Source organism: Danio rerio, chromosome 4 (genome assembly GCF_052040795.2).
Source record: "Danio rerio strain M-AB ecotype USA chromosome 4, GRCz13ab, whole genome shotgun sequence".
Lineage (NCBI taxonomy): Eukaryota > Metazoa > Chordata > Actinopteri > Cypriniformes > Danionidae > Danio > Danio rerio.
The window spans coordinates 26,986,428-27,013,005 of NC_141024.2; the positions used below are offsets into that span (position 1 = coordinate 26,986,428).

The 26,578-nt window shown below is 38.0% G+C and overlaps 1 protein-coding gene across 17 annotated transcripts in view; it reads left to right on the forward strand.

Annotated features, from left to right (window-relative positions):
* The first annotated feature begins 12,290 nt into the window (after positions 1 to 12,290).
* Positions 12,291 to 26,578, forward strand: part of iqsec3a (IQ motif and Sec7 domain ArfGEF 3a) — a 259,936-nt gene continuing 245,648 nt past the window's right edge. For all 17 annotated transcript variants that reach the window (XR_015483220.2, XR_015483215.2, XR_015483214.2 and 14 more), the window contains exon 1: positions 12,291 to 12,869. Coding sequence is in view for 3 of the 17 variants with exons in the window: in XM_087248285.2 (XP_087104411.2) it covers positions 12,358 to 12,869 (512 nt within the window). In the remaining 14 variants the exon portion in view is untranslated. The remainder of the gene's footprint in view (positions 12,870 to 26,578) is intronic.

A 26,578-nucleotide genomic window follows, 5' to 3' on the forward strand; every position in this document is an offset into this window, starting at 1 on the left:
ATTCTATTTTGTCCGAGTTTAAGAGAAGAAAATTGTTGGTCATCCAGTCTTTAATGTCTTTGATACTCTCAGTTAGTTTAGACAGTTCAGACGGCTCGTCAGGTTTAGTTGAAATATATAATTTTGTCAGGGTTCTGCCACTCTGGTCTTGTAAATTCTTGTTTTGGTGGCAGATCTCGGACACTACCTGTGTCTGGTCCTGTTTCTGTCTCTGTGTGCGCGCGCGCCGTCGTGGGTGTACGCAGAGTGTGCGCGCTCCTGCTTGACGCGGCCGCTCGCGCGCTCTGCGTCCCTCAGATGCGTGCGCTCTTGTACTCGTGTTTGTGTTTTCGTCTGTCAGCAGCGTGGTGTTTCATTCTCAGCGTCTAAGTCATGTTGGTTTCGGTTTTGGTCGGCGCTGGGATGAAGCATGCATGCTGCATGTGTGAGCGCACGGTGAGTGTTTTCATTCATCATGTGCTCGTGTCTTGCGTCTTTTGTCAAAGCACGTGACTCGGTGTTTACATTGTGGTCACGTGTTTTTGTCGTGTGCTTCAGTGTTGTGTTATGTGAGCGCATGGCTTGTATTGTCTCTCTGTGTCATGCGCTCTCCCGTCTATTGTCTAGTCCCACCCTCCTTGTTAACCCATTATTAGTTAATTGTGTTCACCTGTGTGTCAATTTAATTTTTGCTTTATAATCCCCCACATGTTTTCAGTCCTTTGCCAGTTTGTTGTCTACACTCCCCGTGTTCCTGCTCCAGTCTTGCCTTGTCTTGTCAGTCCAGCTAAGTTTGTGTGTTTTGTTAATGTTTTCCCCCTCAGGGTAGTTTCGTTTTGCCTTTTGTTTTTACTTTATTATTAATAAAACCCTTATTTGTTGCAATTGAGTCCTTGCTCCTTTTCCCCTCACCCGACCCTGACAAATTTTCATTTATATATTTGTATAAATATTCATATAAATGTTTTTTTCCATTTACGTTCCAGGGCGCGGGTTGCTGTTTTGAGCGCACAAGTATGACTATTATACCATGGTGTAGTTTTAATCTCTCTAGCCTTTTTTAATTTGATGGGTGCCACAGTATTTAGTGTGCTAGTAAAGATGGCATCCATACTGCTGGTTACTACATCAAGATCATTTGAGTTTGCGGGTGCATTATGAAATAGAGAAAGATCAGGTAAGTTATTTATGAATTCATCTTTGGTTGACGGAACAATAGTTCTGCTAGGGCGGAGTATTGGAGCGGGTTTGCTAATTTCAGATAAACACAGCTTATATAGTAAGGTAGTGGTCTGTAATATTATCACTTTGTGGTATAATGTCTACATCAATAACCTCGATTCCATAAGACAGAATTAGATCTAATGTATGCTTTAAGCGATGGGTTGGACCCACAACTTTTTGCTTTATCCCAAGTGAGTGTATTAAATCCATAAACGCGAGCCCTAATGTATCATTAGCGTCATCTATGTGGATGTTAAAGTCACCTACAATTAGCATTTTATCAGTTTTAACCAGTAAGTCAGAAATAAAATCAGAAAACTCTTTTAGAAAATTGACATAGGGCCCTGGGGGTCTATATATGGTGATTAAAGCGAGAGATAACAGAGGTTTTTGCATAGTATCTGGAAGCTGAACATTAAGCGCTAATACTTCAAAGGAGCTAAACATAAGTCCGTTTCTCTGATTAACATTAAGGAAATCACTAAAGATTGATGCAATTCCACCACCATGACTAGTTTGACGAGCCTCATGGATATATACGTTGCTTCATTTAAGCTAATATAGTCATTTTGTTTCAGCCAGGTTTCAGTGAGACAGAGTGCATTAAGATTGTTATCTGTTATTATTTCATTTATGATAAGTGCTTTAGTTGCAAGTGACCTGATGTTTAGGAGACCAAGCTTTACAAAATTTGTATTTTCACTTTTTACTGGTTTTTCTGGTTTGATTATTAATAGATTTATTCTGGAGCACACAGTACGTTTATTTCTTAATCTAATAATACGCGGTACAGACACAGTCTCTATAGGATTCGCCAGATATGCATTACTGATGTTTAAGTGGGATGAACAAGAGTCTATGTGGCTATAATGTGAATTTTGTGAATTTTTACCTGCTAGTCAGATGGTGCGAAGTAATCTGGAGATGTTGTCTGACAGGAGTTCAGCTCCAGCTCGACTAGGGTGCAGGCCGTCAGCACGGAAGAGCCTAGGACGATCCCAGAAAAGATTCCAGTTATTAGCAAAGAGCAATTTCTGTTCTTTACACCATGTTAATAGCCATTCATTCCCTCGTTGTCAGAATCCTCGTTACAGCACCAGTACAAACGACGTTTGAGGCCTTGTGAACAAAAACAAACAAGCTAAAACCAATATTTCTAGATATAGGCTGTGTCCAGGATTATGTGAACCTCCGAATAAAAAGGGACAGCCATTCATATTAGTGTATTTTGGGAAGTATTTCTAGGTCTGGCTGTCCTGATTAATGCAGCATAATAACATTTTTTTAAAGGATTTGGACATAAAACTTATGCATTTCTGTTTGTACGCAAAAAGATGTGTCTTTTATTCTACATTTAAATTGAAGTGTGTCTGCCTTCCACTAGGAATGTTGTACCAGTATTTAGGTGCCAAATATGAAAAAAGGATCTACCACCAGCAGTGAATACTGATTTTTTATGAATAAAAATTTGTCCAGAGTTAATTGAATGTTAGCAAATCAAGGGATAAAAACCCACATATTTAATTATCTAAATCACAGGGAAGACTACAAAATTGTTCTAGACATGAATTCTGACATGAATCGGTGCTATTGCTTTTTTTTATTTTTTTATTTTTTAAGTTTTACTGAATCTGTTACACAGTTGACCTATACTGTGTTGTGTTGACGGAGATTAAACAATAAAGGGTTACATTGTATGTGAATGAAGTCAACATGACACAAGGAGTGATCACTTAGGGAGCTCTTGAAGATCGCGAACTGAAGACCAAGAGGCACATTTGTTCATTTTGAGGGATACTTTTTATCCAAGAGATAAAAGGGCATATTTACTGCACCAGTTGAGCCTTTCCTGTGCACGTGCCTGCAACTTTTTGTTTTTTTCTAAAAAGCATCATTTAACCCCTACCCCCCCTTCTATCACTAAAAATATTAACATTTTATCCTTTCATCTATTGCAACAACTTTGCGTAACATAACCAACTAATTAACTATAACTTGTATTGTAACATTTCTTGTTATTCCATGACTGACAGAAAAGACATCAAGTGCCAGCTGTATTTTGTTATGAGTAACATGCGCACTGTAATAATCAACCACTCAGTGCTGCAATTGACCGGTCAGAATTCACAGCTATGAAATATAAGCACATATGTTACAGTATTACACTCATGCAATGTTTGCAGTGTCATTCACACTGATAATAAGATGATTCATAATGATGAACCTGATAATAAACAGCAGCTGGTAGAGTCAATGACTCAGATCTGAGCTCTAAAAAAAAAAAAAAAAAAACAGAAATGTAACTGTATTCTTAATTCACACATTTAACCTATTACTAAGCTAAATATATATATATATATATATATATATATATATATATATATATATATATATATATATATATATATATATATATATAAGAAAACGATTAGTCATTAATACATTTAAAATGGATATTTAATTAAATACTTGTTTGTAATGAATAATTTTATATTTGTAATGTGACATTTGTATTACACTGGAATTAAATAAACTGAACTCAACTGAGTCAATTTAATTTAAGTAGAACTACACTACCACTACTCTACTGCCTGCCTGGTTTACTAAAATGTTCTAATATCTAAAATATTGTAAATATTTTATTCTCTTTTCTTTATCTACTGTAGGTTAATAATAATAATAATAATAATAATAAAAACAATAACAATAATAATACAAACAATAAAGCCAAATCCCTGGACAACAATAGTTCTGCTTCGAAATTATGAGAAAGTTGTGTCATAAGCAGAGGTGGACATTTACAGTATATGAGGCACTATCCACCCTGTTCGGATATGAATTACCCAAACTGAGCATTCCAAGCTGGCACAACACATTGGTTAGTTTGGACTAAAATAAACCGACTGCACTGAGCCAATATTTTTATATATTTTTTAATTTTTATAAAATTCATATATACATTTCTTTGTTATGAATTGAATGAAGAATTACAGCTGATCATCAGCAATAACAGCTATATAAACAGTGATCATTTTTGATGAACGCACAACTGTAATAGTATGCCACAATAGATAGCAGCCATGGCACTGTAACTCTAAACTAATTGTTTGCTCTGTGCACTTCTTGTTGGTCTTAGCTGAGCCACAGTTCACAGGTACTAGATCTGGATTCAGATAAGAGATGAGTAATAACAGACAGACAAGTGTTAGCCCATTGTCAAAGCTCAAAACTCCCACTGGCTAGGAGGGTACAAAGTTTGTCAACCAGGTATTTAGCCTCTGGGAAAATGAAGACTGTGGAGGCAATTGTCAACATAGAATTATTTATCTATTACCTCTATACATTAATCTTCCTGAGGACTGTGAGTCTGTTTATAATGCGAGTCTGCAGGGAATATGTGGCACAGCGGGGACTGCAAGGGGAGTACCTGCCACTGGTAAACCTCAGGGAGTAGATCAGGCTTCAAGTCTCGCAACAAGAATCAGAGTTAGGACATGTCATCAGGGAGCAGCCTGACTTGGTGAAACATTGCGTGAATATCACTACTTATGGCAACACGGTGCTCTCAGAAACGAAGCAGCACTGCCAGCAGTGATGGACTTAGTGAGGGGCCTGCTAGGAGAAACTCATTAAGGCTGCGGCCTTCAAGTTAAAGGAGCAGTTGTAGACAACTCTGTTCTCATTATTGGGCTGCACCATATGGTTGGTGATGTCCCTCTCTGAAGCCATCCATTTCTTTTGGTTTTAGCTTAACCACATAACCTGCTTTCTTTAACCTAGAGAAACTCTACATTCGAAGGAGCAGTGTGTCATATCCCATCGTGCCCTCTACTTCTACTCTCACATCTTCTCTTGCAACAGACTGATGTCTGCCTTGTCTAGTTTAGATTGTGTTACTATTTTGTTGTTGTGATAGGGAATTACATTCATCTGCTGTAATCTCTCAACACGAGCAAACAAGTCTGTGTTAGGGAGTACAGAGTTAAAGAAGCACTGGTGTGTGCTGAGCTCTGCTGCAATGGGAGGTCAGCGACAGTAGATGTCTGTATCTCTTCTGTAGGGAAGCTACTGGATGAGTGTGTTCAGCATAACTCAGTCATTCGGCTGCAAAGGCATGCTGAATCAGACATTTCTTGTGGGGGTGGGACACTGGTAAAATTGTGAAGGAGACAGCTGCCCCATGAAGCACCTGTTGATCTTGTTTCACAGTGTGCAGTTTGAGGTCCTCTGGCTGGCCCTTGAGTTTCAGTTGCTGAACTGCAGCATGGAATAAAATTGTCCTATTTTACCCATCACCCAACACAGCAAATATTCCCATTTGCAATGATCACTTACTCGCTTTCAAAAGCACTCTACGACTGCCAATTGAACAGTCTGCATATAAGGTGTTTTTTATGGTACTCACAAGATATGAGTTCTCCTTGGGTTCAGTCTCATCACTAGTACTGACAACTCTCTCATTCAGATAATGCAATACAAGCAGTTTTTTTTCCTGTTGCAGGTCTTGCAGAGACCCTTTAATATATATCTGGATGCATGATGATTGCATCTACACCATTAGCACCTATTGTTCTTACAAATCCATGCCTCCTTCTGTTCTTTAGTTTGCTCCTTGAAATTAAGACACCCACTGAGGAAGTGACTACAGTTGTCACAAAAAGGACAGTAGGCATGTGACTTCTCTCTATGCTAAATAGAGTTGGGCTTGGACTCTGAAGCAGGCATTTGGCATTGAGTGGGGCAGTGGGCTTTCCAGCAACTAGCAGGATATTCGTAGATCCATTCACTGACATAGGTGTGGCTGCTTCTATGGCATACTCACTAAGGCAATTAGATACTGGTGCTCTCTTCACAAAGTCTGATGCCTGAACTTCATAATCTTCTAGATGTGCAGGCTGTCCCATTTGTCACTTAGGTCAAACAACAAAAGGATCATGGCCCAGAATTGGACATCATCTCTTTACTGTGATTCACAATACAGATCGAAGAACCACTTAAAATGGAGGGGTTCGTGGATGTATTGTTTAGAGCGTGAAACACAATAGGCAGTCGGTCAGAACTGAGTAAAATGGTTCCTTAATTGAAGAGAGGCACTCAGGATATTTGGTTGTGATTTTGATTTACTGAAGGACTTGGTACACACTAAAAAACACAGGGCTAAAAACTACCCAAATTTGGTTGTTTTAACCCTACTGCTGGCTGAATATGAGACAGAACACATTATTTTTAACCCCACAATTGGGTTATTTTTTCTACACAATAATTGGTCATTTTTACTTAAATAACAGATTAATTTGATATAATAAATAGGTTATTTTTTAAATGTATTTTTTTGTTTTCTTTTAATATAATTTAAATCACATAAAAATAAAACAGGTCAATATTGCTTTATAATAACTTTATTTTTTGTTCCATTAAAATTGTTCAGCACATTACATTTTGTAAATACAGTTTACATCAACTAAAAATTTAAGAGATCATACATAAGTAAATACATATTATAAACTGTATTCAAAACAATTTATTTCATATACATGGGCTGCCTGAGGTTTTAAGTTATTTCTCCAAATTACCTCAAGGTAAAACATTTAACAATTTACATGAATTCAACTGCACATGAATTTAAAATGCCAAATGTTTTAACATTTAAAAAAAATTTATCAACTACAAAATACCTCATGGTTTGGTAAAGCTGTTTGCACATAAATCCAACTGCACACCAAAATACCTCAACAGTTGTTTGTTACAAAGCAGTGTTTTTAGTCAAAATTAACCATATATTCATAATATATTAATTTTGACTGTACATATGTGTGAACATAAAGTAATACTCTTCCTCAAGCAAAATCATGTTCTCCCTGTGTTGGTGTGGGTTTCCTCTCGGTGCTCCGGTTTCCCCCACAAGTCCAAAGACATGCGCTATTGGCGAATTAAATAATCTAAATTGTCTGAGCGTCAATTTAAAGGTTATACATGTCAGTTTTGTGATGATCAATTTACACCATTTGCATAAAAAGCACAAGACAAATAGGACATAACAGGAAAGCTTACCTTAAAAGCTACAAAGTTCTGGAAGCTGCCATTCATTTAACTTATGTAGAAAGCAATCTATTAAAGCACACAGAGATCACCTAAAACATAAAACGGAACTTCATTTCAGCAAAGTTTTATTTATGATGCATTATTCAGCCATCAATTCAATATTTCAGTATCCCACAAAAGAAAGTTAAACATTTTGAAATAGCACGAGTTTAAGTTAGTAAAAAAGTCATTTATTCATTCATTCATTTTCTTTTTGGCTTAGTCCCTTTTTTAATCCAGGGTCGCCAAAGCGGAATGAACCGCCAACTTATCCAGCACGTTTTTACGCAGCGGATGCCCTTCCAGCTGCAACCCATCTCTGGGAAACATCCACACACACTCATTCACATTCATACACTACGGACAATTAAGCCTAGCCAATTTACCTGGATCGCATGTCTTTAGACTGTGGGGGAAACCAGAGCACACGGAGAAAACCCACACGAACGCAGGGAGAACATGCAAACTCCACACAGAAACGTCAACTCACTCAGCCGAGGCTCAAACCAGAGACCTTCTTGCTGTGAGGTGACAGCACTACTTACTGCGCCACTGCGTCACCCCTAGTAAAAAAGTATTTATTTAAATATAACAATTTGTTCATTTTAAAAATTGAATTTATTATAGATTAAACCCCATAATCATTTTTTTAAAAGATTTAGATTTCATTTAGATGATGTTTTAAACTCAGTTAAATAGTGTACAAACAAGAGAGTAACTGATGACAAAGTTTTTTAATTCCACAGTGATAATAGCAATGGGCATAGCAGCCAAAAAAATAGATATACATGCCAGATGAGACAAAAGTGTTTACCTTAAGCGAAAGGCTGTGGCTTGCCACTATGACAGTTTAGTGTGGGTCTGAATTAAACAAAAAAAAAAAAAAATGGATTAAAACTTTGTTTTATTATATCAATGCAAAAAATGCATTCATGCTCACAAGAGTTGAGTAAACTCAGAATTTCAAAATTCCATTCTTTAGGAAATAGTTTACAAAAGTCTTTAGAAAAAAGTTTATTTTTTCATATTTATTTTAACTATACTTAATATTTAATTTAAATAGATATCACTATTCTCCTACCATGAGTCCCACCAAAAACACAACTCAACAACTTAACATGCAGTTTAAATTTCTCATGAAAATTGCTGCTGTCTATTAATACAATAGAACTGTCTTTGAATTGATTAAACCTGGTTTAGTGGCTAGCTAAACAAATAAACGTTTCCTTGAATGAATCTGATTTTAAATCCATAGTTTTTACCTCAAATCACATTGTTATTTGTTCATAGTTAAAGCATCACACTCAAAAGGGTAATTCATTTTGTTTTGATCGTTTCCGTAAAAAGCAGTAGTGATATCCGAACAATAAACATTGCTTTATGGTTCATTATTTGGAGTAGTTTGTGATGAGTGGCTCCCTCTTGTAGTCTTTTGCTAATTCTTCTCTTTTGTTGCTGAGAAATGTTCACATTTGCTGTGATATTCACCTCTTTACTGGGCATGGGCTGCCGAATCAAACCGTGCTCAGACACAGCACGGGCGCTCACAAGTAATCAAAAGAACCGGGCAGCGTGCACGGTGCAGATCGCCTAGCCCAACACTGTAGATGACGGGATCATGTAATGTTAACTTCAAATGATTCATTTGTTGGACTTGGACAATAATAATATAATAACGTACATGCAGGTCACAAAATAAAATAAAATTTGATGGAAGCGACTCGTGCGTGGGCCCCCTGTTTAGGCAAACCTTGGATTATTAAGGCTATGATAGTTCATCATATAAGATATTTTAGATTCAGAAAAGTACATTTTGCCATTAGGTATCGAAATGATATGATGATAAGAGCCTGCTCAAAATGCGCCTTCCTCCTCCTGCCGGTAATCCAAAAATGCCCGCGAAAGATGACCCAGCTGTGACCACGGGGAGTTACACCAACAACAAAAGTTTTTGGGTCCACGTGCAGGTTTATTAGAATCGTCAGACGAGTGGTCAATACAGGGGCAACCAGACGTATGAGGGCAATCTAGAGTCGAAGTCAAATTAACATGCAGATGGTCAGAGGCAGGCAGGTGATCGCTGGTGAACATGACACCAGCAGGTGTGTTGTTTTGACTCAGCGTCTCTGAAGTACAGTGGGAAATGTGCAGCTTTGATTACAGGTGTACAAAAGGTGGTAGTAAGAAATTTGAAAATTCAGAAAAAAATCTAATTTTAATTATATGAAAATGCAAGGAATCTGGGTTTAAGTTTCACTATTTTCATTGCATTTAAACAAATTAGTATTATAGCTGTCAGTATTACATTATGTCTATAAATGTTTGGAAAATTTTATATATATATATATATATATATATATATATATATATATATATATATATATATATATATATATATATATATATATATATATACTGTATACATATATAATATGTGGCATCCTAGTCTGCCCCTGCTGTGAGTTGATTTGACCCAAGAAGCTGGGTTGATGTGTCTGTGTGGTGCTAGGGTTGCATTGATTAAACTCTTAGCATATATTACCCAGAAAATAACCCAAGTTTGGGTTACATAGCACTACCCAAAACTACCCAAGACTGTGAAAATAACACCCAAAAATTACCCAAATGCCTAACCTCACATTTGGGTAGAAAAATTAACCCCGGATTTTTTAGATTGAAGGCATACAAAGGGGATGTATGTGTGGTTTCTGAAACAAATAAACAATAATGAATACAGATGTTTTACAATAAACATAGTAACAACTGAACAGCACACTATTTAAGTATAACAGTAACATCTCAACAGATAATATGAGCGCAATTCTCTGAATGTCCACAAGCACATGAATGCTGCATTACAGCACCTTAATTGCCTACATGTGAAATGTGAATGATCACCACATATACAGGAGCATTGTCACAATATATATATATATATATATATATATATATATATATATATATATATATATATATATATATATATATATATATATGTATGTGTGTGTGTGTGTGTGTGTGTGTGTGTGTGTGTGTGTGTGTATATATATATATATATATATATATATATATATATATATATATATATATATATATATATATATAGAGAGAGAGAGAGAGAGAGAGAGAGAGAGAGAGAGAGAGAGAGAGAGAGAGAGAGAAAGAGAGAGTTTAGTTCTGGTATGTGAACGGTCACTATTGAAGGGAGAGTGAGACATTACATTGATGATAAGCTGAATTTCACTGCAGCCATCTCTGGGTTTTTTTCTTTTTTTTTTTTGGGTTCCTTTTACGGTTTTAACATTGAGTGTCTGAAGTCAACCAATGCCACAGAGCATATTAGCCCTTGAAAAGTAATATGCATATTACTTTCAATGTAGCCCTTGAAAGTAATATGCTATTTTAAGAATGTAGACTTGTTCAGAACATTGCTTATTTGCAGTTATTAAGCATCTGAGCTTATTTTTTTTATAAAGGCTTAATTCAGTATACTTGTACTTATTTAATCAAATAAGTAGATTATTTAATTGCATTTGAAACGAAAAAACAACAACATCTGAGCAGTTCAATGTTGTACATTCCTGAAAGGTGATCATTACTGATCTATTTTCGCCACCCACTGGTGGAGAATGATTTAGCATTTTTATACTGCAAGGTTTTATTCTGTGAAGATCATTAACAACAGTATTTTTTTCAGAATGTGTTAATTCTCTCATAAAAATCCACACTGATATTTTTTGAACACACCTCTTTCAATGCATTTGCCAATTAATCAGAATAAACAACGTGCATGAGACAACAGCTGAGTCTGTTGTTTTTCTATTACACTATTTTATCCACATGTAAATCTTTTGTAGTGCACAATTATTCCTATTAGACCACTAATAACAGTGCCTCGAGAGGTTACAAATCATACTATTTTTTAACTCAACTAAATGCTTGACCTCATTCTGCATTGAGGAAGTGCGCCCGTTTTCGCGTTTCTTTAAAAACTTCTGATTCAGTTTCCCATGGAAAAATAACTAGGGATAATAAACAGCAGAAAACAAACTGATAAACAGCAGCAAACTGCTTGCTCTACAAACAAGCCTGTCCATGACTATACATAAAAAGTAGAATAATATAATGAGAAAATATCAGTTTAAGAGGCATCAAGAGGCTTACTAGCTCATTTTAATGGAAGTGAGACTCCAGCCAAAACGATTCCAATGGCTGTGCCTGCTCATACGTGAAGAATATAAGGTCAATAGTGGTCACATGTGCTCTATAATTTGTTTGGCATATAGCAATATCACAGACATTTGTTATTTATTTCAGCGTTTGTAGTGTTTGACAGTTCAAGTTATATAGTTTCACCCTCAAATAACGACCATATAATGAACAACCAGAGGCTTCAATATGAAAATGTGCAAATTGGAGTTTCATTTACAATACAGAAATTGGGTTGATCTCTTTCTTTTGTATATTGTTTTACTGTATGTAGTTATACTATGCAGGGGTTTATTGTTTGCCTTTTAGTGTTTTGCCCAGAAATTTGCTGGGCTTTAAAATGTAAGTTAAAATATTTTAGTTTAAATCTAAGAGCTTCCTCAGACAGTGAGATTCTCTATAACACTTTATAATAACATTACACAAGTAAATCATTTATTAAGCTTTAGCAAATAGTTCATTCATCATTTGTTGAGCATTAACTCCATTAGTGTACTAAAGTAATACATTACTATTAACTACATTCATATAAATTAGATCAATACATTAATATTACAGGCATTTAATAATAGTTATTTTGTATATTAATAAGTATATTTAGGGGGAGAATATTTTGAACGCGACCCAGGTGTAAAATTTTTATTGTGGAAAAACTTTTTGGTGCACTTTTAAATTGATGTCATAATCAGAAAGTGTGTATTGCATACAAACATGCTTCTCTTTTATTGGCTAGAGGGCTGACATCATCAACCGTCCTCAGCTCCTCCCCAATCTCTCCTGCATCAGCACCATCACTCGCATTCGTAGAGCCTCAGGATCCAGAAGACCAGCTCTGACCTGACTTAAGAGGCTTCAATCTTCGAGATGGAGAGCTTGCTGGACAACCCAATGAAAGCCGTGCTTTATCTCAAAGAACTCACCACTATTGTACAAAACCAGCAGAGTCTGATTCAAACCCAGCGGCAGCGGATCGACGAGCTCGAGAGGAAGGTTGAGGATTTGATCGGCGAGAACCGTCAGCTGAGAGATCCGCATCAGCACCAACATTATCATCCGCACCACCATCACCCATCCCCGCCTACTAGCAGCCCGCACCCGGCCGTTCACCCTCACCAGCATTCGGGGAGTCACGGTCAAACCCAGCCGCAGCTGCCGCAACAGCAGCATCCGTCGAAACAGCCGCAGCCGCAGCCAGCAGCACCCATTCATCACCCGCAGCATCTGCAGCTGGTACCTACATCTCCACCGACTCTAAAAGCGAGTCAGTCCAGCCCTGAGTCAGCAGACGACGACAAGAAAAGCCCATCCTGCAAGTCTTTGGTTCCGCAAACGCCATCGACACTGTGCCGGTCCGTCGGCCTTGCCAGGAAACCAGAGTAAGTAAAAACCACAGCAAGAAACGCACGGTGCATCACACACTCTACCTCCGATCATGCGGCATTTGTTTCATATTAGTGTCAGGAGCGATAATTTTATACATGAAAGACTGACAGTTAAATGCGATTAATATTATTATTTATATAAGTCACATGTGTAGAATAAAAATCTTTTCAATAATACACTCTAAATTATTATGATGGTGACGACGACATCGACGATAATAATAATAATAATAATAATAATAATAATAATAATAATAATAATAATAATGATGATGATGAAGATGATGATGATGATGAATGAATGATGATGTAAAATGTAAAATTCCAATCCTGTCCATAATGCTTTAGAAATCAGTAGAAAAAACACATAAATGATCTATCTATCTATCTATCTATCTATCTATCTATCTATCTATCTATCTATCTATCTATCTATCTATCTATCTATCTATCTATCTGTCTGTCTGTCTGTCTGTCTGTCTGTCTGTCTGTCTGTCTGTCTGTCTGTCTGTCTTTTACTTAACACACCTGGCCTTGATCTCTGCTCTGTCGATTTTTGTTGCCGAAAATTCAATTCTACTGTTTAACAGTGACTTTTTTTTTGACATTTTAGTGTATAATGTAGAGAAATAAGTCTGTAAATAGAGAAATAAATCTGTAAAATAACAGAAAACGTACTTTTGAACTGTAATATACAATAATACACCATCTCAGACAATATATCATTTAAAGTTATTACAAATGATAATAATAAATCGTTTTTGAACTTCTGAAGGTTAAAAGTTGTTGGAAGATCATGGTTCTATAATGCAAATCAAAAGCATAAACTAATGCGAGAAGAACCATTTAATGTGCTATCAAAACAAAGACTTACGCATTTATTTGATTGTATTTAAGCTTCTGCAGAAAGATGATTATTAATTATTAGATGATTATTAATTATACTCAGACAATCAGCATAAAGTGTGCCACATAGATTTTCTCGATTTTTTTTTACACACTGTCTAGCTTTTGTCAACCTAGCCCACAGTAAACCAACTCATGCTGATTGCCTCAGCAAATCCTCTTTAAAATGAAAGGCTTATTTTAGGACCCTTTCTATGAAATCTTCTCAGCAAATAATATCCTGCTTTATCCTGCTGCTATGCTGTGGTGTAACTGGACAGATGACATTAACAATCTGAAAGTGAGACATTAAAAAGAATAATCTGTAAATATTATTACTGAACCTGATTTAGATAAAATCTAGGACAAAAACAGTAAATACTGTAGGACTAAAACCGGATCGGCTATGTAATGAAAGATTGGCTTTAAATTGAGGTACTTACTGAATGGGCCCAGTCACTATAAAGTTATGTGTTAGTTTAATTTGGTTGCCTGTGCTGTTAAACTACTGTAGATGCATTATTATTCAAGTATTTGGAATTAAACACTAATTAATTCCATTATTTTCTTTTGGGCTCAGTCCTTTTATATATCATGGACCGCCACAGTGCAATGAACCTCCAACTTATCCAGCATATGTTTTACCCAGCGGATACCCTTCCAGCCGCAACACAAAATTGGGAAATACCCCTACACTCATGCATTCACACACAGACACTTCGGCCAATTTAGCTTATTTAATTCACCTATACCACAAGGAGTATGCGGAGGAAACCCATGCGAACATGTGGAGAACATGCAAACTCCACACAGAAATGCCAACTGACCCAGCCAGGGCTTGAACAAGCAACCTTCTTTCTGTGGATTTAAACATTTTCTATAAAATCTACATTTGATTTAGTCGGTTTTGTAGGTTCCTCTCAAACAGCTGACAGTGAAAATTGTATAAAAGAACAGCTAATAGCACTATAGCAACATGTATGTACTTTTATTGCATCACAAAATGTGCTCTGACACATTGGAGTTGATATAAGTCATGCTCTATTTCTGATTTGAGGCTTCATCTCCTTAAAACGATTCACTTAAGAAGGATATTGGATACATTTGCATACAGCAGATGACACTGCGATATGAGATTCACCACAGCTGAGATCCAAAAGGGCACAGGTCATACAAACCTATGTGTGGTGGAATTAATGTGTAGGGTAAGATTAATGGCTGGCATAAATTACATTCCAAGATTAAAATGGAGGGATTAAAGGAATAAGTCACCCAAATGCTGGACAGCTGGATGTTTGGTTCATGCGTCATGGTTTTCATTTTTAAATTACAAATAATAATAATAATAACAATAATAAAAACACTAAACGGAACGGTTGATGTGTCAGGGGGACATATATACATGGTGTATATATATATATTTCAGCTACAATAAAAGCAGTTTTTAATAAAATAAATAAATAAGTAAATAAATAAATAATGGAGGTCAATATTATTAGCCCCTAGAGCATTTTATGTTATCTACTAAACAAACCTGTTACACATTGACTTGCCTAAATAACACAACTTGCCTATTTTACAGTTTTTCTCAGTGGCTTTGGTGCATTTCTCACAACACTATTTACATTTGCACAACAGCTAAAGCATTTCTCAAAACAATTAGTCATTTGCGCACATCATAGTGTTTGGTTTCTCATTCCTTCCAACAAATTGCAAATGTTTTTGAACATGTATTAATTCCTTTCATACAACTCTCTGCTGTTTTATAACATGATCATGGCTTATGTCATGTTAGTCAAAATTAACAAAACTTGTGAATGCTAAATAGTCATTGCATATAAAAGTAATAGTCCTCATTTCATTACTTAAGTCATTACATACAAAAATGTTGACCTAGGTGTTAAAATCTGTCAAATGTCAATTTTATAAAAATGTTTAAATCTTTTTTTTTTTCTGAAAATGTCTTCTTAAATTGAACAATTTCATGAATGATTTACAGACCAATGTATACTGTAGGTTTAGTTCCAATATACTGCAATACTGCAATATTGTTTACAGTTGTGCACAGCTCTACCCAAAGGAGGCTTATGTTTGTTGTAAATAAAGGTGTATTTATTCTTTTGCACAATGCTGTAAATATATTAGAATGGCAAAGAGCAAATGCCGTAAAAATCTGAAACACACATATTCAGTGTCTTATACTCAGATACCTCGCTAAATGCAGTGATGTCTAACTTTACTGTCTTTTTCAAATGGCTGTGCAAATAGTATATAGTGCTGTCTTGACCATTTTCAGGAAGTGTCACCAAAATCTGACTTTTTTGCATGGGAACAAACTTACAAAGTAAATTGTCATAATGGAAACACAACAAAGCAATTTGACTATCTTGTTCATAAACAATGGTGTCAGGACTTTTCATCTTGATGACACTGACACTTTCATTGACATAAATACTTACTTTTGAGGAATGAGTTATCCATTTTAAGCAAGTGACACGCTTTTGCAAGTTATCAACAATATTTTGCAGTTTGTGCTAATTGCTTTGAGAAATGCAACTTATTGAGAAATGCACAACAATTAACTGTTGTGCAAATGTAAATAGTGTTGTGAGAAATGCACCAAAGCCACTGAGAAAAACTGTAACCTACTGTAATTAACATAGTTAATCCTTAACTGCACTTTAAGCTGAATACTAGTATCTTGAAAAATATTTTGTAAAATGTTATACACTGTCATCATGCCAAAGATAATAGAAATCATTTATTAGAAGTGAGTTATTAAAACTATTATGTTTAGAAATGTGTTTAGAAATCTTACCATTAAACAGAAATGATAGAAAATATACAAGGGGCTAATAATTCAGAAAGGCTAATAATTCTGACTTCAACTGTACCTATTTAGACAATTGCATCGTTATTGACCATACACAACAGTACATTTTGATAGAGGGGTGTCAAAAATAAATCGTGCTGGTACATTTGGCAGCAACTCTCCATATTACAGAACAGTTCACTAACTCATTAAATCAGATGCTGTACAACAGCTGATTCATTTGTAAACAAAGCAAGCAACTGTCTTAGTGAATGAATCATTGACACAAATGTTTAGTTTAGAACAAATTAATCCAGGAAAAAAAACACTGTAGTATTGCTCTGGGAGAAGCAAACCTCTGCTCCAGCTTTATTTTTGACAACTTTTGGTGAAAGAGAGCACACACAAACAACTTGTGTATTAATTATAAGTCTCTTAATGCTAACTTTTGAATGAAATAAATTACTTTGCAATTGTGCTGACATAACGGGAGAAACACTCTGGTTACTAAAGTAACCCTTGTTCCCTGAGGAGGGGACCTTCAATGCTATCAGTGGATTTATTTAATCTACGAATGGGGATTTCGTTTCAGAAAGCCAATCGTCTGAAAGAGTATATAACGGGCCAATGAAATGCCAAAAGCTTGCGCACGTGTGCCTTATTGCAAATTATCTCCGCATATAAGCACAGGGAAAGCAAGGAAACGCCATCCTTTTAAGCTGAAGAGACTGACACTTACAGCTAAGGAACAATCATTATGGTGATGCTATATAGCATTTCCGTTCCCCTCCTCGGGGAACGAGGGTTACTTTAGTAACCAGAGCGTTCCCCTTCGGATGGGGAACTTCAATGCTATCAGTGGATTTATTTAATCCTCGAATGGGGAAATGTCTGGAAAACGCCATAATGACTGGACCTTACCTTCGCCTCCGATGAGAGGATAGCCAGGCATAGCGTGAGCGCTCCTGCATCAAAGAGAGGCGCGGTCTTTCAACATGATCCCTGGCCCTTGCTTATCCCATTTCAAAGTAGTTTAACGGATTTAAATATATTTTTTGGGAGTCGCAAGCGTCTAGATAATTCTAGGAAAATACGACAGTACGTTGGGAAAGTGTGCAGTCCCAATAGGGAGGACGCTGCGGAGGCCACCTGCTAACAGAGAGGGAAGACACGGGTCCACCCGTAAGGGGGGACTGCACCGTGGCTGAATAAGCATATGGGATCACCTTGTGGGGATCACGCATAGCGGGCACCTATACCCAAAACGCGGGCTGACCAGCAGGCAGACCTACAATGTAAGGGGCCAGCAAGTGACTCCTCCACTGAGTCAGTGTCGGGGACCTCGGAGGAATCTGCAGGGCTCACCTAACGGGGAACTTTACTGACAGATGAAAAAGCGCACGTATCTCCGTGTTAGGGAGAATGGCGCAGCAATCGTGTTTCAACACCTTAACCAAGTTGTTTCCTCAATCACCAAGGGTTACCTAATACCCTTGAGGAAACCGGCTCCACTCGCAGATTGTAAAACCTTGCAAATGTATTAGGTGTCGCCCAGCCCGCAGCTCTACAGATGTCTGTTAGAGAGGCGCCGCGTGGACGCGCCCAATAGGATGCGATGCTCCGAGTGGAGTGTGCACGCACTCTCGGGGGACACAACTCGCCCTGGCTCTGGTAAGCGAGGGAAATGGCATCCACTATCCAGTGGGCCAACCTCTGTTTTGACACAGCACTTCCCTGCTGTTGACCTGGTGCCCTGTCCCTGAGAGAGTAGGTGCTCCCTCAAAGGGATCTGCCAGGCATGCCCATCGCAAGGAGGGAGAGCTCTGACATTCAGGGGGCTGTTCCAGAAAACAGGTTATGTGACATACCCGGGTAAGTTTGAGAGTATGTAGGTGGATAACCTCAACTTTAGTTCCAAAATCGGAGGTAACTTCTGGGTATATTAAGTAGCCATAGCAACTTACTCTCTGAAGATAACCTGCTCCGGAGCAGGTTATGTTCAGAGAGTAAGTTGCTATGTTTCAGAGTTTGTCTGTTTTAGAGAGTTTACTGAGCATTGTGTGCTCTTTTGATGGGAATATTTATGGATGTGGACACACAGATACAAGTTTATTCGTTGTGAGAGGGTGTGCATAGTTTTTTTCATAACCAAATTCATAATGTTAATGTATTTAACAAACCTTTTTGAAATCAAATGTGACAAACCCCGGGTCTGCGCTTACCATAAAAAACATTCAGTGCAGCTCTTTGTATTCGCGTCAGGGCATTTTAAGCAACTGTACAATGTGGCAGTATGACCATCTGTACAGTATGCCTGGCACTGAACTGTTTTTTACACTTTCGTACAGTTCCTTGGTCATACATTACTGCGTATCATTACACAATTGATTCAGAGCACGGCAATAGTGTAGTGGACAGTGCGTCGAGTTCAAATCTCACTTACAGATCTCGTGTTTTTTCTCTTCTTCTGCACCCTCACATTTTTCTGTATAATATTATAAGTGGCAGCTTTGTCTTTTGTAGAAAAATATATCTAAAATTTGAGATGTAGGACGTCGTTCTTATATATATATATATATATATATATATATATATATATATATATATATATATATATATATATATATATATATATATACATATATATATATATATATATATACACATTCACGCACACACATTTTTTAATATAATATTTTTTTCAGGGTTTCTAAATGCTATTGTGTGCATTAATTGCAGCCGATTTTAAAGCTCCATCAGTCACTAAAAGACACTGATAATATAAAATTTGTCCAAAGTATGTGTGCAGGTACAACTTAATTTTCTATTCTTAATCTTTTGGTGTTTCAACTATTAAACTCATTACTGCTTCCACCTACCAGCTCATATGTGATGACCCCACCTCATCACTATGTTGAGGCTAAATGGCTGATTTTCAGGAAGTAATGATTCAAGTGTATAACACAAATATAGTAAAAAAAAAACTATAAAGCAAATGTTGCTTAACACAATGTTTATTTTTATTATATTTGTATTATAAAATAGAATCATTACTGGGCACTACATTGTTACTTGCTGGAGGACAAAAGATACCCTTTTCTGCCTTATACGATGACACCCTACCTGCAGCCTGACCCAGAGGAAATCTCAGTGACCCAAGCAGACAAAACAGATGGAAGAGTGCTAAAAAATATTTAATTAGTCAAAAAACTATGTTTAATCAAAAAGTTTGGTCTGTTCATTTCTTCATTTCCTGAAATAAAATGAATGATTTTTTACACTGCTTTATACACGCACCTTTCAACGTGTAACATATTTTTCATATACATTTCTCACCTTAAGGTGATGCTCATGTGACTTTATCTTTGAAGATGGACCTTATACAGCTACTTTAGAATTTAAATATGTAGATAAAAGATTTTGTGATCCAAGAGTAATATTCAAATATGGAAAAGTGCAGAAAATTCTTACACTGCTTGTTAGTTGAGGCAGAAGGAACTTCGTCTGCATGCAAAATAAAAAGAACCTAAAGCTATCTGACAACAATCACTTACAACAGTGACAGAGTGTGTGGTTTAAGTCAAAAACTCAACCACTGAAAAGCCTTTATTATATGACACAGCAGTTAGACAGGCCTCTTTCTATTGGCTGCATGTCAGAAAGAATATTCTAGAGTGTTAAATAAAGAGCTCCAGTAATTAAATATTACCTTTTATGATAATGTTTCTGTGTTTAATGACTTTGGACAGAGTTCTAGCTCCAGAAAGATTACAATTTCTATAAGCCTTATTAGTCAATACACATATTGTGGCCTTAAGAAATTAATGGCAAGAAAAATAAATGCATGAATGGTTACACAAAATACTCAAAAGGATGTTAAAGAGAAGTTTAATTTATCATTACAATAAAATGGAGGGTGGCATGTGTAATTTAATGAACTAATAAATTTTCTTATTATTTATTTTTTATTTTCTTATCTATTTCTTATTCTATATTTCTTTCCTTCATTGAAGCAGATGTGTAATCTCTGTTTTTAAAACCTCCAGCTCTGCCTCTGTAAAGTGCGTTGCCCTTTTTTTCTTACCGTGACTTTCTATGGTGACTCGTGAATTCGGCGATCTACTGAAAATGCCTTCAGGTGTGTGCCGTGCACGCGCATTAACCCGCGGTTATCTTCAGGAGGTTGATTTAACTAACTCTTGTCACCTGTTTTGGAACCAACATACTCGCGGTAAGCAGGTTTTGGGTAAATCAACCGAGAGTTTAGGTTTTAGCAGATGGTAAGTTAACCCAGCTTTCTGGAATACCCCCCAGGTCTGGTTGGGCCAGAGGGGTGCAACCAGTAACCTGTTCCTCATCCTCCCTGACCTTGCACAGTAAGGTCGCATATTTGCGCATGCCCCGAGGCCAGCTGTGGGCCAGTGCTTCTGTGCCGAGAGAGCCCTCGGTCAGGGAAAAGAACAAATGGCAATGAGCGATCTCGGGGGAAACATTGAGCGCCCATATCAGCTGAACAGACTCGGGGTCTAGTCTCCATTCTCCAGGACGTAAAGGCTGCCGTGAGAGCGCATCGGCTGCACGGTTGAGCCTGCCTGAAATGTGAATGGCGCGCAGCGATTTCAGCCGCGGATGACTCCAGAGGAGCAGACGGCAGGCGAGCAGAGACATGCGATGAGAGCAAATACCCCCCATGCGGTTGATATACTCCACCGCCGCCGTGCTGTCCGTCCTGACCAGCACATGCTGCTGCTCCAGCACCGGAAAAAAAAAACGGTGGAGAGCGAGGAACACTGCCAACAGCTCCAGGCGATTGATATGCCAATGCAACTGGGTTCCTTTCCACATGCCCACAGCACACAGCCCCCCAGCACCGTGCTGGAAGCATCTGTTGAAACAACAACATGACTGGACGCCTGTCCTAGAGGCACTCCGGCCTGTAGGGACGAGGGGTCGTTTCAAGGGCTGAGGGCGCGGCGACACAACGAAGTAACAGTGACTCGGTGTGCGCGTGCGTGCCATGCGCGTCTGGGGACTCGATCGTGAAGCCAGTGCTGCAGTGGTCTCATATGGAGTAATCCGAGCGGCGTAACAGTGGCTGCGGATGCCATATGCCCCAGGAGTCTCTAAAATAATTTCAGTGGGATCACTATTTTGCTGTCGAGCTCTCTCAGACAGTTCAGCATCAGCTGAGCGCGCTCTCCGGAGAGGTGCGCTGTCATGGTCCAGCTCCAGCCTGAAAAAAGAGATCGTCTGCACGGGGGGGAGTTTGCTCTTTTCTCGGTTGACCTGAAACCCCCTCGCTAATGGACTCATCGCTACAATCGCTGACATACCAGCAGTGGGGCAGCGCGGAGTGAGTGTGCCGATCCGGGAAGCGTGAGGGTCCCGTGGAAGAGCTGGAGGCGAGAGATTTGCTCTTACTCCGCACCCAAACTCCGGAGGGGGAGGCTCGAGGGGTGGGAGAAAGGAGACCGTCCTCCCATCGCTCTTGAGCCACTGGCGAAATGCATCGAACCTGCGAGCTAGAAGCATAGCGTCCCAGACTGGCAGATTTTGGGCTGTCACATCCGGGAAAGTAGAAAAGTGCTCTTTCATTGAGGTTTTCATTGCAGTAAAAAATACCGTTAGAAATGGGGCCCCGCCCTCCAGTGGGGAAAGAGCAAGTTCCCTCTTCTCTAGGTGACCTGCCCCAGGAACGCTTCGCGGTCCGTTTACCAGACTTAGCGGTGCTCTGGGCAGAGGGGGCTGCCTGCTTTTGAGGTGCTCGACGCGTTGCTTCGCCGGAGGCGTGTGCGGGGGTGGGGCAGCTCTCGTAGCCGGGCGCCTTCGGCAAGGAGCAGCAGATATGGACGGTTCAGCGGGCGGAGCGAACTTACGGTCCTGCCGATAGGTGACATTACCCATCGCATCAAACTGCTCTCTCACCGCCTTGAATTCCTAGTTGAATTCATAGACAATGTCACCGAACAGGCCAGCTTGAGATATGGGGGAGTCAAGAAAGCGGACTATGTCGACTTTGCGCATATCAGCCAAGTTTAACCAGAGATGGCGCTCCTGGACCACTAATGTGGACATCGTCCTCCCCAACGCACACGTAGTGGACTTAGTGGTCAGAAAAGTTTAGTCGGATGCGGTGTGAAACTCACAAGCCTGGGTTGGACCCACCGGGAAGAAGGGGACGAGAGGCTTTGAAAGCTTAGCCCTCTGGTCCTCTAAGTAGCACCCATCTAGTCGGTCCGGCTGCGGAGCTGAGGGATAAACCATCTCCAACCCATGGCCGAAGCAGCCCGGGAAAGTACAGCTAACATGTCCGTTTCAGGATCTGTTTTGACAGCGCTCACCTGCCCGAGGGGGGCGAGCGGGCCTGGATTCCCGTAGACATGAAAGCCCACCCTCCGATGCAGTAGTGGACGTCTGGTCCCCAGTGTCATTGAACGTAAGGGCTACCATCTGTTTAGATGGAAAGCTTCCTTCGCTCGAAGCTTGGATGGAGCGCTTGGAGGAGCGGGAGGTCTGCAGGCCCGGAGGCGACGGATTATCTCCCACTGGAACCCTCAGATCTGCCCGAGTGCCCACTGCAGTGCAGGGGACAGCTGGGGTGGTTCGCCCTTTTGCAAAGGCTAGCCGCGATCTTAACTCCGCAACAGTCATGGCATCGCAATGACGACATGAACTGCCCGCGAGCACCGCATTAACATGCTGGACCCCCAGACATGCAACTAAGTGCTCGTGCCCATCATCCGGGAACAGAAAACCACCGCATCCTGAAACGCACGGTCGGAGCGCCATCCTGAAAAGGACGTGCTGCACGACTGTGTTGCTCTTTTTGTGAAGTTGCAACTTTATACGCACCACTCTGGAGGACCGGACCCAAAGAACGCCAGGCAAGGGAGAACCCAGCTCGACCGTCTGCCGCTGCATGTACACACTCTGGACTGGGAGAATACTCTCGTTCGCTCAAAAAGCTGGATCACAGCAGGAGGAACCCTCATTGACTCTCTCAGAAGGCTGTAATAGTCTCTGAAGTGAATAGGATGGCATTCCTTGCTTTCCCTGTGCTTATATGCGGAGCTAATTGGCAATAAGCTCCAGGTGCGCAAGCTTACGCTGCCAACTCATTTGGCATTTCATTAGCCCGTTATATACTCTTTCAGATGATTGGCTTTCTGAAACTAAATCCCCGTTCGTCGATTAAATAAATCCACTGATAGCATTGAAGTTCCCCATCTGAAGGGGAACTGCACTTGTGGTTATTTCATACTTAACTATGTCATACCATATAAATCAAAAAACAACTCATACAAACATGTTAGCTTCATTGTAATTAACTGCATTTAATTATGCATTCATAACCATTTTTGTCCAGTTTACATCTTGAAGGCCAAAATTGTTTATGATCTCACTGAGAGTCTGGTGCAACTGCTGGCAAAATTAGATTGTCATGCATTACACAATGAAAAATGGCACACTTCAGAGAGATGTGATATTAATTAATGCATGCTGTTAGAGATATTGTATTAGATGAATACTAAATGTGAATAATGCATATGCTAATTGAGGAAAAACAAGTCGAGGCCTACAGTACATATCTGTAGGCCAATATTTTCAGCTGAGCAGCTTAATATATTTCTCAGCTGATGTCACAGACCTCAAAGCACACATGCTCAGGTCTGAATGCCATCTGTTGTATTTGGCATCTGTGCTCACTGAAATATCCAGAACCACAGAAGGACTGCAATGCTATGAATATGCTTATAATCGGTGTGTGCATTTAGGGCAATATATATATATATATATATATATATATATATATATATATATATATATATATATATATATATATATATATATATATGCATCACATATCTACTATTTATACATCAATCGTTTGCTATGCAACCAGAGAAGACACTATTTTTGCCTGTACTGTACCGTTCAAAGGCTAGTATATGAACATTACTAGGAGAAAGGCTAGGATGACTAAACAGATGATCCAGAGGGAGTCGGCGAATTTAACATGACTAATGCTGCCCTGTTGTTTGCATGATAATAAGACAAATTTTGCTTTGTCGGATCACAGGTAAACAAGAGAGACACATCCAAGTAAAAAAATAAGCCGTTTAAATGCTTAAGCTTTTTGTCCACTTCTGATCATACTGCATGGGTTTTCTCTGGTCTTTCAATCTAATAAAAAAATAGTGCTGTTTGTAAAGATTTGTACATTTAGCACAAAAACAATAATTTTTTTTTTACTTTATGCATTGACATTTATTTCCTATATTTTTGATATGTTTATATTTCCTAACATAGAATTACGGCTGTTTTTAAATTTATTTATTCATTTATTAATTGTTTTATTGATTATATGATTTTACACATTGGCCTATACTGTTGTCTTCAATTATTTTTTATAAATATTTTACAACAACAAAAGTAACTATACTGGGCAATTTGTGAATAAAAATAAAATGCAAAAGATCCTGAATTTATCACATGAATAAAAGATCATGCACATGTTTTGTAGGTTGTAATCATGCACGTGTATGCTGCTTTTAGCAAGAATAAATATATTACAGTTTTTCTCAGTTGCTTTGGTACATTTCGCAGATCAGAATTGAAATGTGCAAAACCGTAAGTGCAAAATACCATGGATTACCTGCAAAACCCAGTCTCTCAAAATTAAATTTCTGTATCAATTCAGTCAGTGCCATCAGAAGAACAAGTCCTTGTACCATTGTGTGCAGATAAGACAGCCAAATTACTTGTCAATACAACAGTGTACTCTGGAGGGGTGTTCTAGTGAAAAAGATGTCAATATTTTTTGTTAGCTGTTTGTACTGTAATTTTTTGACAGATCATGTCATTGTGATATTGAAATGAAAAGACAGCACTGCATAGCACAAAGAAAAAACAAAAAAAAAAGTAGAAATGTGAACAGAGGGCAACCTTCTTTTAGACCTTCATTAGAAACAGTCAAAATTCACCTGGGAGAAATGTATACATTATTAAAAAAATCCCTACATTATTGAGAATTTATTTATTTATTTATTTATTTATTTATTTATGACAACTCAACCATTTCAACTTTTCATCTTCTAACAGAGACTTTGGGTGTATTTGAGAAAAAAAATTATATTTTTGTTATAATGCTAATATCCTCAGCTCATTTACTTTTGGCCATAAATGAACCATATATATTATTTTTATATATATTATTATTTGACAATTTCAAATTATAAGACACATTTTTTTTCAAAGGCATTTTTTTTCTGTTTAGCTTTAAACCAAAAATTACAATTTAGTTCTTTAACTTTTATTTGGACCTCATTAGGCAGTAAGAGAGAATTATTAGGTTTCCAATATGAAATATTTGCATAAGTTTTTAAAGTGGTTCACATTTATATAAATGGCTTTATGATCTGTTAAAAGAAAAAAAAAATCTACTTCTACTCCATCTCTTTCAACACTTTCAGAAATAACCAATGGTCTATTCTGGATAAATTAGATCCTGACTTATTAGTCTATGAAAACTGTCATTTGGGTGTTAAGCTGTAAATATCTTTAGGATTATACATATCCATAAAATTTTTGAGGTTGACATTTGTTGAATGTGATCAACTTGGTGACCATTTATCTACAACACAATCCTAAAATAATATTAAAATCCCCTCTGAAAATTTTATGAGCATTTGTCCAACCAACCTTTTAAGGTGTTCCTCATAACTTCTAAAAAATTATAATTTTCTATTTTCCTATTATTAGGTGTATTAATATCATTACAGCCGTGTAGCATACAAACAAATGACCTTCAGGACCACTTATACAATGCACAACTTCACCATGAAATTTGTTCTTAAATGTAATTACCCCAGCTGAATGTTTAGAACCATGGGATAACCATGTTGAAATACCCCACTGAGCATTCCAAAATTTGCAATCATCATTTACTGAATGAGCTTTTTGTATATAACAGAAATCAGACCTTTATTGTTTAGTAAATAAAATA